At 38.8% G+C, this 14266-nt stretch overlaps 1 protein-coding gene across 1 annotated transcript in view; it reads right to left on the minus strand.

The window, feature by feature from the left end:
- The window catches only part of LOC145668089 (uncharacterized), a 428593-nt gene that overhangs the window by 185937 nt on the left and 228390 nt on the right, over positions 1–14266 (minus strand). Inside the window, exon 4 of the mRNA XM_081735605.1 lies at positions 12606–12685. Within this exon, the coding sequence (XP_081591731.1) occupies positions 12606–12685 (80 nt within the window). The remainder of the gene's footprint in view (positions 1–12605; positions 12686–14266) is intronic.

Here is a 14266-nt window from a genome sequence, read left to right on the forward strand (position 1 = left end):
CAAAAGAAAGAGTGGCAGTACTATTTTTAAAAACAAGGGGAAAGAGTAATAATAATATAAAAGATGACTGTCTAAGTGGATGATATTTCAAATTGAATTTCATGAGTTGCATGTGTATAGGGATATACCTCATTTCTGTTGAGCTTTGTGTTGGGTTATTAACCCATTTTAGCGGGTACCACCCGATTTTCAGGTTCTATATTCGTCCCCCGCTTAAACATATCTTAATCACGAAAAACCACCCGCTTTTTGGGATTGGAGAAAAATCTAAGAGGACTTAGTTGGTATGGTACATTCAACGTAAACCGTTACACCTCTGACAATCTCAATCGCGATTGAGTTAAATTTGAACTCGCGCTCGGGCTCAGGCTCAGGCTCTGGGCTATCTGAGCAGTGCGCGTGTGCAGAATAGTGCTCTCAACGGGTCGGGTCGGGTCGGGTTGAAGACCGACCCGACCCGACCCGTGACCCGAATTGACTGACCCGACCCGATGACCCGACCCGACCCGACTGACCCGAACCGTGATCCGATCTGATTGACCTGACCCGATAACCCGACCCGAGCTGACCCGGTTGACCCGACCCGACAACCCGACCCGAATAACCCGACCCGAGCTGACCCGATTGACCCGACCCGACAACCCGACCCGAATAACCCGACCCGACAACCCGACCCGACTGACCCGACCCGACAACCCGACCCGAACTGACCCGGCTGACCCGACCCGACAACCCGACCCGAACTGACCCGATCCGAGTCGGGTCGGGTCGGGTCACGGGTCGGGTCGGGTCAACCCGACCCGTTTGAGAGCACTATGGTCACGACTCTGGGTGAACGCCAAAATGCACTCACATTGGGAAACTAGTTTTAAAAGCATAATTTTAGAAAATAAAGCATAAAGCATAATTTAAAATATATAGCACAATTCTTGGAAAATTCTCTTTAACTGAAAGTTTAACATACTATGTTAATATTTTTTAAAGCCGATATTTACAATGCAAAATCATTGAGAACATACCAATGCAACAATGAAGAGCTTATTTTCATTTCTGTAAACTTTCCGGTGCAATCCTTTGATGTGGAGAAAAGAAAAGAAGAAATTTTTCCGCCAACAATAAATAGTATGCAAGAACTCCATACTATATTGTTACAGTGACGACGCCAGCTTTAAGTTCTTAGGAGGGCAAAGGAGGGGTAGATACATTTTCGGGGGGCGGCTATTTGCCATACCAAAAATGACATATTTATTGCGTTTGACTTATTTTACATTACATTGTGTATTTCGTTGCTGTTTTTATGTTAGATCTATATGATTATAAATTAAACTTATTTCAAATAAAATTTGTAACTAACAAATAAGTAACGTCTGCACATGAAATATTTTTCAATGAAACTTTTGAAGCCTAAACATAAATTGAATTACTTTCGCGTATGCTACAAGTAACACATTCGTCTATATGCTACGTATCTCTCGCTCTCTCCCTCTCTCTCTCTCTCTCTCTCTCTCTATATATATATATATATATATATATATATATATATATATATGTAGAGAGAGAGTGAGAGAGAGAGAGCCAGAGAGAGAATTTACGAGGAGCTGCTGAAAATGTCGTAGTCCAATCCAGAAGGAGTGTAGGTACTAGGTAGAAAAATGAAACCGTACTTTAGAAAAACATATCTCTGTATGTACAAATATAAATTTTCATATTAATAATGAAATTCTTATTGTTTCTCAGGCCTCTGAAGTGATTGTGTGTGCCCAAACAGATAATTTCACGAACATCCAGATCCTTACTGTTATAACATTTTTGTTCCACCAAGGAAAGTCACCGAAGTAAATTAATTAGGAAATCAGTGAAACACCGCGGGACTCTCCTCCGTTATATATAGTGTTGAAGAAGTAATTGGCTTAGTATAAACGTAGCAATTTCTCAACAAATTATGCTTTACATCCAGGATGATTAAAAGCAATGACTCTTCCTGGAATCATGGATGCAATTTGTGACATTATTCTTGAAAATTGCAGCATTTCAGCCAGTGGTGGATATAGCCCGGGGCCGGAGGGCCTAGGCCACCCCAGTTTTTGTGTGACAAAAATAATTTAAGCTATTTATATTTATTATAGTCTGAGGTCTGCACCCCACTTTCTCAGTTTTTACCTTCTCAGCAAAACTTGTGTCAGGGATTCTGGGCATTTCTTTGGAACTCGTCGGTAGCATAATTCAGAATGGCTTGGGTATGCGCAAGTTCTCGGCATAATGGATTCCCAAAATATATGTCAGGAGAATAAAAGGGTAACGGCATTAAGAGAAGTATTCTTCCAATTTGACCGTAATGCTGATCAATTTCGCTGACGAATAGTAACCATAGATGAAATATGGTTGTACCACTATGATCCTGAATCGGAACAACAGTCAATGGAGTAGTAGCACTCATTTCTCCATCGCCCCAAGAAGTTCAAGACACAGAAGAAGGTTGAGAAACTGTTTGGAACATTCTTCTGGTATAAGTATGGAGTGGCAGACTACCTCTTCAATGGTCAGATATTTAATGCAGAATCTCTACATTACTTACAAAACTGAAAGAAAAATTCAAAGTTCAACGCTGCGGAAAATGAAAAGAAAGGAATTCTGTTCCTTCAGGAGAATACACCTGTCCATCAAGCCCCTGCGAACATAACTGACATTGCATAATCTAGGATTTCAATGTCTAGATCATCATTCTTATTCCGCAGATTTAGCTCCGTCTAACTATTACGTGTACTTATTTTCCAAACTTAAATAACACTTGAAAGATGCCATTTTAGATCTGATAGGGGTAGTGCTACGAACAATGATGCGAGGAAATCTAGATTTTTTTTAACTTTTCTGCAAAAGCTGGAGCACTGTACAAGGTAGTATATTGACTCTCGGGGGAAGAGAAGAAGAAGTAAAACTTCACCAATCCACGTGCACTCCTTCTGGGTTGGGCTACGAATTTTTCAGCAGTTCCTAGTCAATATGGTAGACGTCACGTCAGTACTTTGAAACAAAATAAGTAAAGGAGCACTAGTATAAACCAATTACTAACTAAAGATCAGCACTCTGACAATACATTTTATTGGGAATCAATTTCATTCCATAATTTTATTATTATCATTTGCAGGAAGGGAAAACACAACTCTTTTTATCTCCTTCAAAAAATTAAGCCCTAGTAGTTGCAAACTAAGCTGTTACAAGCACAGCCTCTGAATATTGGAAGCCGAGAATAATGTTTCAGAAAAAAGAAGTTTTAAATAAAACAAAATATGAAACTGAAAACTTCAAACCTGGACAAATACAAACAAGTTACGTAACTGGTTTTACATTTCTTTTGTTTCCAATCGAAGTTGATCCAATGAGAAGAAAACAAGTCGACCAAATCTACTATTGTTCGCTAGGCACAATTATTAAAAATCATAAGAAAGAAGTATAACTAAAATTTACCTCAAAAGGGGCTAAATTAGAAAACAGAAATATGCGTGCATACCCAAACGCTCAAAGAAGAAATCTTGAGGATTAATCTGCCACATAGTAAATTCATGGAAAGTAGACTACAATTTGTCAATGAGATTGGATATGATACTGATATATAATACTACATGAAGAATGTTTAAAGATTGTACGAGTCTGGGGGGGCAGTCTAGGCGGCAGTCAGGGGGGCAGAAGTAGCTACTAGGGGGCGCTCGCCCCCCTTGCCCCCCTCTGGCGTCATCACTGTATTGTTATGTTTACTTTTTGTACTTAAGCACTTTCTGTACTTCGGTGGCATCTTTTACTTTCCCTTTCTGTATATATGTACCTGTAAGGCGCACACAAATGATAGAAAAAATTTATTCGAGCAAAGCACATCTCTTTAAAATGAATTAAGTAGAAAGTTCATTAAATATGAGAGAAACTAGTTGCAAAAAAATATCAATAAATAGATCAAGATATTTAGAATATTTGATGTATAATAAATATACATTATACACGATTAATGTAAAATAATCATTGAAATTAACAATAAAGCATAATTTAAAAAAAGCATAATTAAACAAGAAATAAAGCATAATGTGGGTTGCTCTAACAATTAAGTTGTATGAAGACGAGAAGAAAACGAAAGCTGATTCCTTAACGATTTCGTTGATCATCTTTGTGTCTACAAAAACGCATTCCTAGAAACCTACAAGCTAGGTATCATCTCTGTGATTATATCAGTTTCTAGTGCTACATGTGAAAGGTCATTCTCTTCTTTGAAAAGATTAAAGACTTGTATACGCAAGTCAATGACTCATGATAGGTTGAAAAACTTAGTGTTACTTTATATTGAGAAGAAAATTGCTAAATCGTTAGATCTTTAACAAGTTGTGGATATGTTTGCTGCTGCCAACACGAATAGAAAGGTCCTCTTCCAGTAGAGGCATGAACCTATAAGTTATTTTCTTTACCTGTAAAAGTGTATTTGCTTCCACTTAAGTCAACCAGCTACACATATTTTAAACGCCATGATTAAATAACTATTTACTTATATTAGAAATCAATTGCATTAATGAATCCTAGTTGTTTGAGGTAGTAAAATCTTATATTTTCACTGTTTTCCAAAGAGTAAAATCATGAACAATAAAGATGGAAACATTCACCTTGAATACACACACACACACACACACACACATATATATATATATATATATATATATATATATATATATATATATATATATATATATATATATATATATATATATATTGCAGATGTCCCCCTCAAAATCCTCTTGGGCCCTTCATTGCCCCCCCCCCCTGAAAAAAACTCTAGCTACGCTACTGGACACCATGCACCAGAGATGAATTCTCTACCACTGAGCCACCGCGGCCCTGCCTGGGCTTGATCGTCCATATCCAATCTCTCTTTTGGCGTTGCTTAAACAACTTCTAGTTTTGTTCTAAATCCAGACTCCATATTGGCGTAGATATTAATATTACAGTCGATTGGTAAAATCAATCTTCCACATTTAAAAATTAAAGTACACACAAGTAGAAAAATAAGCATTTATCATAAAAACACTAACTGCAAGTGTTCAAAATAGATTTATGGTTTCTATAAAATCAATTGAAAATTGCTATTTTTAATTAGGCAGCTAGTGAAAAACAGCAGCTTTCGACTCCAGCCGAGTTTAAACTCAACCTAAACTCAGTTGACCAAAGTGAACTGACCCGACTGACCCGACCCGACAACCCGACCCGATAACCCGACTGACCCGACCCGATAACCCGACCCGAGTGACCCGACCCGATAACCCGACCCGAGCTGACCCGATTGACCCGACCCGACAACCCGACCCGAATAACCCGACCCGACAACCCGACCCGAGTGGACCCAATTGACCCGACCCGAATAACCCGACCCGACAACCCGACCCGATTAGCCTGACCCGACAACCCGACCCGAGCTGACCCGACTGACCCGACCCGATAACCCGACCCGAGTTGACCTGACCCGACCCGACCCGTAACCCGACCCGAGCTGACCCGACCCGACTGAGAGCACTAGTGCAGAATCATTTGCTAATAAGAGATCTGCTCTAATGCACAATGGTTTTCTTTGTGTAGTTCATGTGTTTTTAATGTAATGTATTGGAAGTTCTATACGAATGAATATTCGTTTGTAGATGTTGTGACAAACATACTTGAATTAATCATGCCTTCATAAGCTACAAGAATGCCGAACGACAATTTCAAGTGTAACTTTCAAGACTCTTATAGAAGCGAATTTACGTTTCTTAGCCAGGGCAGAACTCAGTTCGAAGCAAAATGTACACTCTGGAAAACTGTTTCGTTTGAAAAGTAGGATGCAGGGAAGCAAATTGGACCTCCCCTGATCTTTATATAGTTTGTAAATTAGACCACAAGGAACACGAATCTGAAGGAAATTGGACATTCCGAGTTTCGGAACTCGAGATATTAAAACTTAAAGTTTAATATAGACGCTATCTATCTATATGAAAAAACACAATATTCTCTATACGAAACATATTATGTCCTGTGAGATATATAAAGGTAACCAAGAAAGTTCTGTCGCTTTTTGTGGAGGTCTGTGTTAAATTGACCTTCATACCGTGAGTTGAATGCGAATGGATATAAGGCGAAGGTCAGTTGTTGGTATGGGTATATCCAATATTCTACCTGGTTGTGGCAGTTCAGTTACAACGTGAATTTGTGTAAGGACTGAGTGAATATGGAACCTCCACAGAGCGTCATAAGGGCGTGTATGCTATACGAGTTCAAACTTGGATCGAATACCACTGCAGCAGAGCGGAAGATACCTCAGGCCTTTCGTGAAGGTGTCGTGATTACGCAGACAGTGCAAGGGTGGTTTAACAAGTTTAAGAACGGTGACGAAACACTCACGAAAGACGCACCACACGTGCCGGAAGACCAACACATGTACAAAATGAGGATCTTCAGGTAGCAGTTGAGCCGAACTGTGGACAGACATGTGAGGAACTGGGGCTAACATTCAATGTTAGTGGAGAAACCATTCGCCAGCACCTCTATCAATTTGAGAAGCACTGATTTGTCTCCGGGCCAGAAGGCTACGCGTGCAGACACCTGTGATTCTTTGCTGTCTCGTCTGAGGAAGGAGCCATTTCTGGACAGGATGTTGACATGTGTTGAGAAGTGGGTCCTGTACGAAGCTCCACGGCGTCATCATTGGTTAAAATCCCATGAACTGGTTCCAAAACAGCTGAAATCAGCAATGCAGCAGAAAGTCCTCCTGTGTGTTTGGTGGACTGCTCACAACATCGTGCATCGGGAACTGCTACAGGGTGGTCAGAGCAGAACATCAATGCAACTGTCTACTGTCAGCAGTTGAGCCGTGTTCAAGAAAAACTCAAAACTCTGGAGCCAACACTTTTCAATCGCTATGGGGTTCCCCCGTTACGGAACAACGCTATACCCCACATAGCTAGAATGAGCCGGGACACCATCCTACGCTTTGGATGGGAAACACTATTACATGCGCCATACTGTCCGGACATTGTACCTTCCTGTTATCACCTGTTCCTTTCCTTGGACACTCACTTTAGAGGACTCCAGTTCAACTCCGTAGTAGAGGTGCTAAATGCACTTGATACCTTCTTCGCTTCACGGCAAACCAAGTTCTACCGCGAAGGAATCCATGCCCATCCCGAACGTTGGCAGAAGGTCATTGATACTGATGGGTACTGTTTTTGATCTTCCAGGTACGTCTTAGGTGATATATCGATGCTGTAAGTCATAGGTCAAAAAGCGACAAAACTTTCTTCGTTACTTTTTTACATATTACATAAAACTACTGTATAAGTTCTAGTATCTCGAGTTCGGGAAGTCAGAATGTCAAAATTCGTTCAGATTATTGCTCATTTTGGTCCAGTTTACAAAATATATAAAGATCAAATGGGGTCATTTTTGCTTCCTGGTCAGTTTATGATCAAATATCTCGAGTTCCGAAATTCGGAATGTCAAAATTCCTTCAGATTCGTGTTCCTCGTGGTTTAATTTACAAAATATATAAAAATCAATTGGGGTCTAGTTTGCTTCCGTGTTCACTTTATGTTCGAATATCTCGAGTTCCGAAATTCGGAATGTCAAAATTCCTTCATATACGTGTACCTTGTGGTCTACTTTACAAAATATATAAAAATCAGGTAGAGTCCAGTTTGCTTCCATGGTCAATTTATGTTCGAATATCTCGAGTTCCGACATTTGAAATGTCAAAATTCCTTCATATTCGTGTTTCTTGTGGTCTAATTTACAAAATATATAAAAATCAGGTAGAGTCCAGTTTGCTTCCATGGTCAATTTATGTTCGAATATCTCGAGTTCCGACATTTGAAATGTCAAAATTCCTTCATATTCGTGTTTCTTGTGGTCTCATTTACAAAATATATAAAAATCAGGTAGAGTCCAGTTTGCTTCCATGGTCAATTTATGTTCGAATATCTCGAGTTCCGACATTCGAAATGTCAAAATTCCTTCATATTCGTGTTCCTTGTGGTCTAATTTACAACATATATGAAAATCAGGTGGGATGCAGTTTGCTTCCCTGCAGCCGAAAAGTACATTGGAAGTGTCATCAAAGAAATAACTTAAAAAAAAGTACTAAGGATCGCAAATCAGTATTTGTAACACGGAAGTTCACATCAATACTTACGGTTTAGAACCCTCACTTTTCTGATTTTAAAATATGGCAACCCTAATTTAACTGTGACTTGTACAACCATCGAACTATCCCTTTCGCACTGTGCTGCACATATTACCATAATGGCCTTGGAGCAAAAAAAAAAAAAAAAAAAAAAAAAAAAAAAAAAAAAAAAAAAAAAAGTTAAAACACACATATAAATCAATTCATTTGTCTCGATCGATAGATGCTTTCACAATTGTTAAAAGGTGTAATTAAAAACAGCAAACATTGTTTCTGCTTTGAAAAGGGCAATCCCTTATAAAACCGCAAACACGGTTTCGGGTGGCTTTCGCTTTCGAAAAGAGCTTTTGCGGTTTCAGTTTCGAAAACCGCATTTGCGGTTTCGGTTTTGAAAACCGCATGTGCGGTTTCGGTTTTGAAAACCGCATTTGCTGTTTCGGTTTTGAAAACCGCATGTGCGGTTTCGGTTTTGAAAACCGCATGTGCGGTTTCGGTTTTGAAAACCGCTTTTGCGGTTTCGGTTTTGAAAACCGCATTTGCGGTTTTCGGTTTTCAGAAAACCGGTTTTCTGAAAAACCGAAAACCGCAAATGTCACAAAAATTCAACAGCACTAGTTTGAACCCGGGATCCCAAACACCAGAGGTGAACGCTCTACCACTGAGCCACCGCGGCCCCCGTTATGAAGAAAGGGTACAAATATCTGTCGAGTTATTAAGATGGGATGGGATCTGGACAAGATAGATGTTCCATGATTGTGCCCCTAGTGCAGACAAAACACAATTATTAAAAGAGTTATGGCATTTTGATCCAGTGGACTCCTTCATTCCCATGGTAAGATACTTTTTTGCATCCATATCACAGTCAATAAATATAAATGCAGCTTCCCGCCAAGGGCGCCGATCCTGGGGGAAGTCAGTCCCCCCTCCCCAAAGCTCATGTGGGCCCTCCTATTGTATTTATGAATATGCAATATTTGGCATAATTTGAGTGCAATTTGTATTAAAATCCTCATATATATACCTTCGGCATCTGAATGGGCCCCCCCAAATTTACAGAGAAATCGGCACCCTTGCTTCCCGTTATGAAATCCGATGTTAAAGCAAAATAATTGAACTATGTATCATCTATGATTGTATATAGCTACACTTTAGAAATATACATATCATAAATCTAACCTGAAATTCAAGGACATTTTGTTTTTCAAAGCAAGCGTTATAGAAAGTAATAGATTGGTGTTTTGTTACGAATTTTTGTTTTGTAAGGACTCCCAACACAAGCTGACACAACTAGCCTACAGGAAAGTAAGCTGAGTACTATTTCCTGACTATTACGTAACCAGCTAGATACACACTAACAATCGTGTGACTATCACATTATGAAGCACTTTAGAAATAGAAAGTTCATGCTTTATTACTTATCCAAAGCTATCTGTTAACTTAAGAAAGCATTCGTTTCACACCCACACCGTACCAAATTACCATACTCGAACAAATGAGAATAATCTTTACCTTACTTGAAGCAGTCTACAAGGAATAGTCGTAAATGTTCCTAAATGGCTCGTATTTGCTTTGAGCAGAAGCCATAAATTTTCACTGTTTCGTAAGAGTTTCACAGCAATAACGTCGTTGCTAAAAACAGACGACAACTCTTGCTAGAAGCACATGACAATAGTGAAAAACAAATAATTAAAGGTCTGATAGAGAAAGCTACCATCTATCGGACAAATGTTCAATTTCCCACTTAGTAACAACGTTAGCAGACATTGAGGTGCTGCAGTAGAAAAATTATGTAATAAAAATTTCCTCAATTTGCTACGACATCTGATTAATATCGGTACATTCAGAACCCCCTACGAAGAACATGTTCATGTTTTCGAAACAGAGAGCAGTGAACGTATGAAAAGTTTTTGGAAACGCAGATTTATCAAGAGAAAGACAGTCATCAAACATTAGATAGGTTTGCAATACACAAAGTAAAGTTGTCATACATCAACTAGTATTTGGGGATTTTTTTTTTATTCTCTGGTAAGCACAGCAGCTTAGAGGTAAAACCACCAACTCTGATGTGAGGGACCCCTGATTCGATTCCAGCGCATTGGAGACTGTGGTGGATAGCATCTGTCCGTGGATTTTATCGGGGTTCTCCCTTTCCTCCCACATTCTCATTACATCACAAGCATTCACTTTCATTGGTCGTCTACCTCCTTTAGCTTAAAGGGCATAATCACAGGATCAGGTACGTACGCAAGGGGTGAGACCTGGGCAGGCCTGTAGCCAGCCTAATTACTTACAGAGGGCAGGAATGAATACTAAGGGGGCAATGTCAAAGACAGGGTAAAACACTACAGAACTATTTATTTACTTATTTATTTATTATTTTTGGTCTGTAACAGAACTGTGGTTTCTTTTACATACTGTACTGATAAATACTACGGTACGCTACACAAATCCAACACTATGAAGGTTCATTATTAACGTACACATATTTAAAGAAAAGAAAAGGAAGATGGTGGGTAATTCAATTAAATTACATATTTTTAAGTTACGGAGGATATTTGGTGTATCTAGCAAGAAGCATTATAATGAATTACTAAAATGTGCTAAACTGATTTTAATTTGCAAATAAATTGAAAATAAGTTTATTTCATATCTAGTTTTGAGTCAATTTAAACATTGACTCCAACCTTCTGATTTAGAGGGCGACAAAAAATATTTACGGAGGACGTTTCCCGTTTCAGCCCCGCCCTTGCTACGGGCCTGGTTCTGAGTGTCCGGATTCCTTTCCTCCCGAAATCCGGACTTCTCTTTAAATTAGGACTCATTTTAGGAGTGGACTTACAAAATTTAATATAATTCATCCTTATGTTGAATTTGGAGACAATCTTTGATTTTTTTCTGTTCCCTATTTTTTCTCAGTACTAACTTTGCTTGCTGGTACATAGTTAAAATACTTCCACCAAAACTAGTTCTTCTTTCTTTCTTTCTTTCTTTCTTTCTTTTTCTTTCTTTTTCTTTCTTTCTTTTTCTTTCTTTTTCTTTCTTTCCTTCTTTCTTTCTTTCTTTCTTTCTTTCTTTCTTTCTTTTTTTTTTTGAAACCTTTCAGCTTAACGTCCCGGGATTGTGCCTTTAGGCTAAAGGAGGCGATGATTACAGCAAATGAATGACTATGGAAGAACTACTGGAATAGGAAAGTAAGAAAAAACGGAAGTATCGCGAGAAAACCCACGGACACGGTATTGTCCACCACAAACTTACTTAGCCGGGGATCGAACCAAGGACCGCACGCACCAGAGGTAAGTGCTCTACCTTGAGCCACCATTCCCCCTCAAAAATAGTCTTAGCAATATGTCAAAAAAACTACCGTTTTATGAAAAGATGCCAATCCCCTACGAGCTTCATGAACGTACCATCCGCTCCCCGCGATTTCGTGGGCTTTGGTGTGCAAAAGAGATATATGTTCTTTCAAATAATTTTTTTATAAAGTATATACAGAAAATTAGCCACAACTGGGACACTTGTCACCACGATCATCTTTTACAAATTCTACATAGTGTAACATGATAGGGACACCAACGCAGAAATATCGAGGACAGCTAGAAATTCGACCACGCTCCTCAGAGGGACAAGATGATTTGAATACCCGAAACAACTCGCTAGTGCCACCGGCATTGATGCACCGTGCTCCCATCCTATACTATCGACAGTGTCTAATCCAAAGATCCCTTAAAATCTCCTGATACCTACACATTGCTGGCTAAAGATAAGGTATAACTTTCTAAAGTCCATCCATTTTAATTTATTGATTGCAGATAGATGGAAGCATTAGAACAAAATTTCGATGCATCTGATCTGACCATTTATGTTAAGAGGGGCGTAGAAGACATTCATTTTAAGATTAGTCTTCTGTTTCTTCCTCCACACCCCTCCCTTACCAGTTTATCCAAATTAGGGACCAGCGCAGACCCTATCTAACGTTACACCGCTATAATAACAACATAAAATACGGAAGTGGTTAGCGATTTACCTTTAACACACATCCTTTTTAGTGATCCCCTTTCAATTTTATCTGCAGTCCGTCTGCTGTCCTTATGATGCATAAATTAATTTTCATATCTATAAAGCAGGGATGCAAATAACCACTCGCCCGGGGCGAGTGGTTTACTGGTGTAGGCGAGTTTTTAATATCACTAATAAAACACCGAAGGTAAGTGAACGATTTCTTTCGTGGGATGTGGGCTAGTAAAATTTTGTTGCTTATTTGCATTCCTGCTATAAAGGTAGTCAGTACGCATATTTGGCAGCTCTATAGTGACAACTATCGGTTTTTAATGCTCTCTTTCCTGTGACATAGCTACGGAGAGAAGAAAGCTGTTGTAAGAAATGAAACTAAACAAGATAATGACAGATACGACATAATACTTACAAATGATCCGACTTCATCGGGTCTTGGTCGCCAGCCTCGGAGTCGACGGTCGATGCAGGTCGATCTGGTGAAGTGGATGTCTATGAAAAAACAACAAAGAATTATCAGTTATTGCAATAGTTCTTTCTATTGTAGGCCTACATGCATAACAACAAAGAAATTACTTGGGAGCCAGGTGAATTCATTTCATGAATAATGAAGAATGCTGTACACCGTGAGTCGATTCGTTTACTTCTATTAAAACCAGATAATTACAATTTTCTTAACAGCTTTACCCTACTTCCGTCTGTTTTCTACACGACTATAGTGACTGCGACAACTTGTAAAGCTTGGGCTCAACACAAATCATGGAACTGTTTCCTTCACGTGTGATGGATCGGAAGAATTCGGTACGATTCGTGGAGCTGTCTTCCGAACGTACACTTGAGAAAAAGTGAAACAGCAGATGCGCACCAACAACGCTGCCAAACTTACAGGACATGAAAAACGAGCGGGAAAAATAGTACTTTTACACTTATAATACGAACACGAATAATTATTTGAATTAAACAATAACAATAATAATAGAAAAATATAAAATAATAACAACAAAACGAAACTTAGCGGCAATCCGACAACACTGTACCCTCAGGAGATGTTTTTCGTATAGCGAGAGAGATAACAATGGCAACATTTCATGACAGGGGGTTGACGACATGGACACACCTTCGCGTTCTATTGAGTGGTGAAATCCATAGATCCAGGAAAGCTTCATGACTCCTTGCGATCAGTATAACTTACAAACAGAGCTAACCTTCTCAACAGAATCAACATCAACGTTTAGTTTATTTCTAAACATCTAATCATATTAAAAATCTTCAATGTGTCCTTGGATTTAAAAGTTTTTGTTTGTCCCTTAGATGGCAGTTTTTAATGTTCTTCATTTGTTCGATATCGAAACCGGTGTTACTTCCACGTCTACTTCCTTGGGAGAAAATCTCACGGAGTTAGCCAACTGACTATCACCTTCTCCTGGAGATAAAATACACTATATTGCAATTACATGTTAATCTTGTGCAGGATATGTTCATTAGCAAATATGTCCTAGTGCAACACCTCTCATTTTGATTTTGTCCTCTCGGACAAAATTTTCTGAAAGAAATTCTGATTGATACTCGACCGATATGGACGTACGATATAACATGGGAACAGGACATCATGGGAATCAAACCTTTTCTTGTTCTGTAATCAAAATGCATTATTATTTCTGGTACGCTAGAGTAAAGTTTCGAATTTAGGTCGGGAAACTCAATTCTAGCATTAAATGTGAGTAGTTTCTATAAAAATAAGTTCTTCATTAGGTTTCAATTGCTGTGTTAGTATGACTGTGAGTATTAAAATGTTCTCGTAATTCTGCACAACATTAATGCCCCGAATTCGAACAACTTGGAATTAAAAAAAAAAAAAAAAAATGAAGCAAATTTTGCTCCAGAATATAAACTGTTTTGGAATACGAACATGTGCTTGGCCCACCCATACGTTTTATCATTGAGTTCACTGTTAGTGCGAAATCATCTCTATGATCATCGTTGCTAATTATTATTAAGGGGGAGGGAATAGTCGTAAGTGATTTTCAAACTAAAATGATGGAAATTTTTTTAATCGCACCAGCCGTTGGGCTT

The sequence above is a fragment of the Thermobia domestica genome, chromosome 13, assembly GCF_964235325.1.
Source record: "Thermobia domestica chromosome 13, izTheDome1.hap1.1, whole genome shotgun sequence".
NCBI classification, from domain to species: domain Eukaryota; kingdom Metazoa; phylum Arthropoda; class Insecta; order Zygentoma; family Lepismatidae; genus Thermobia; species Thermobia domestica.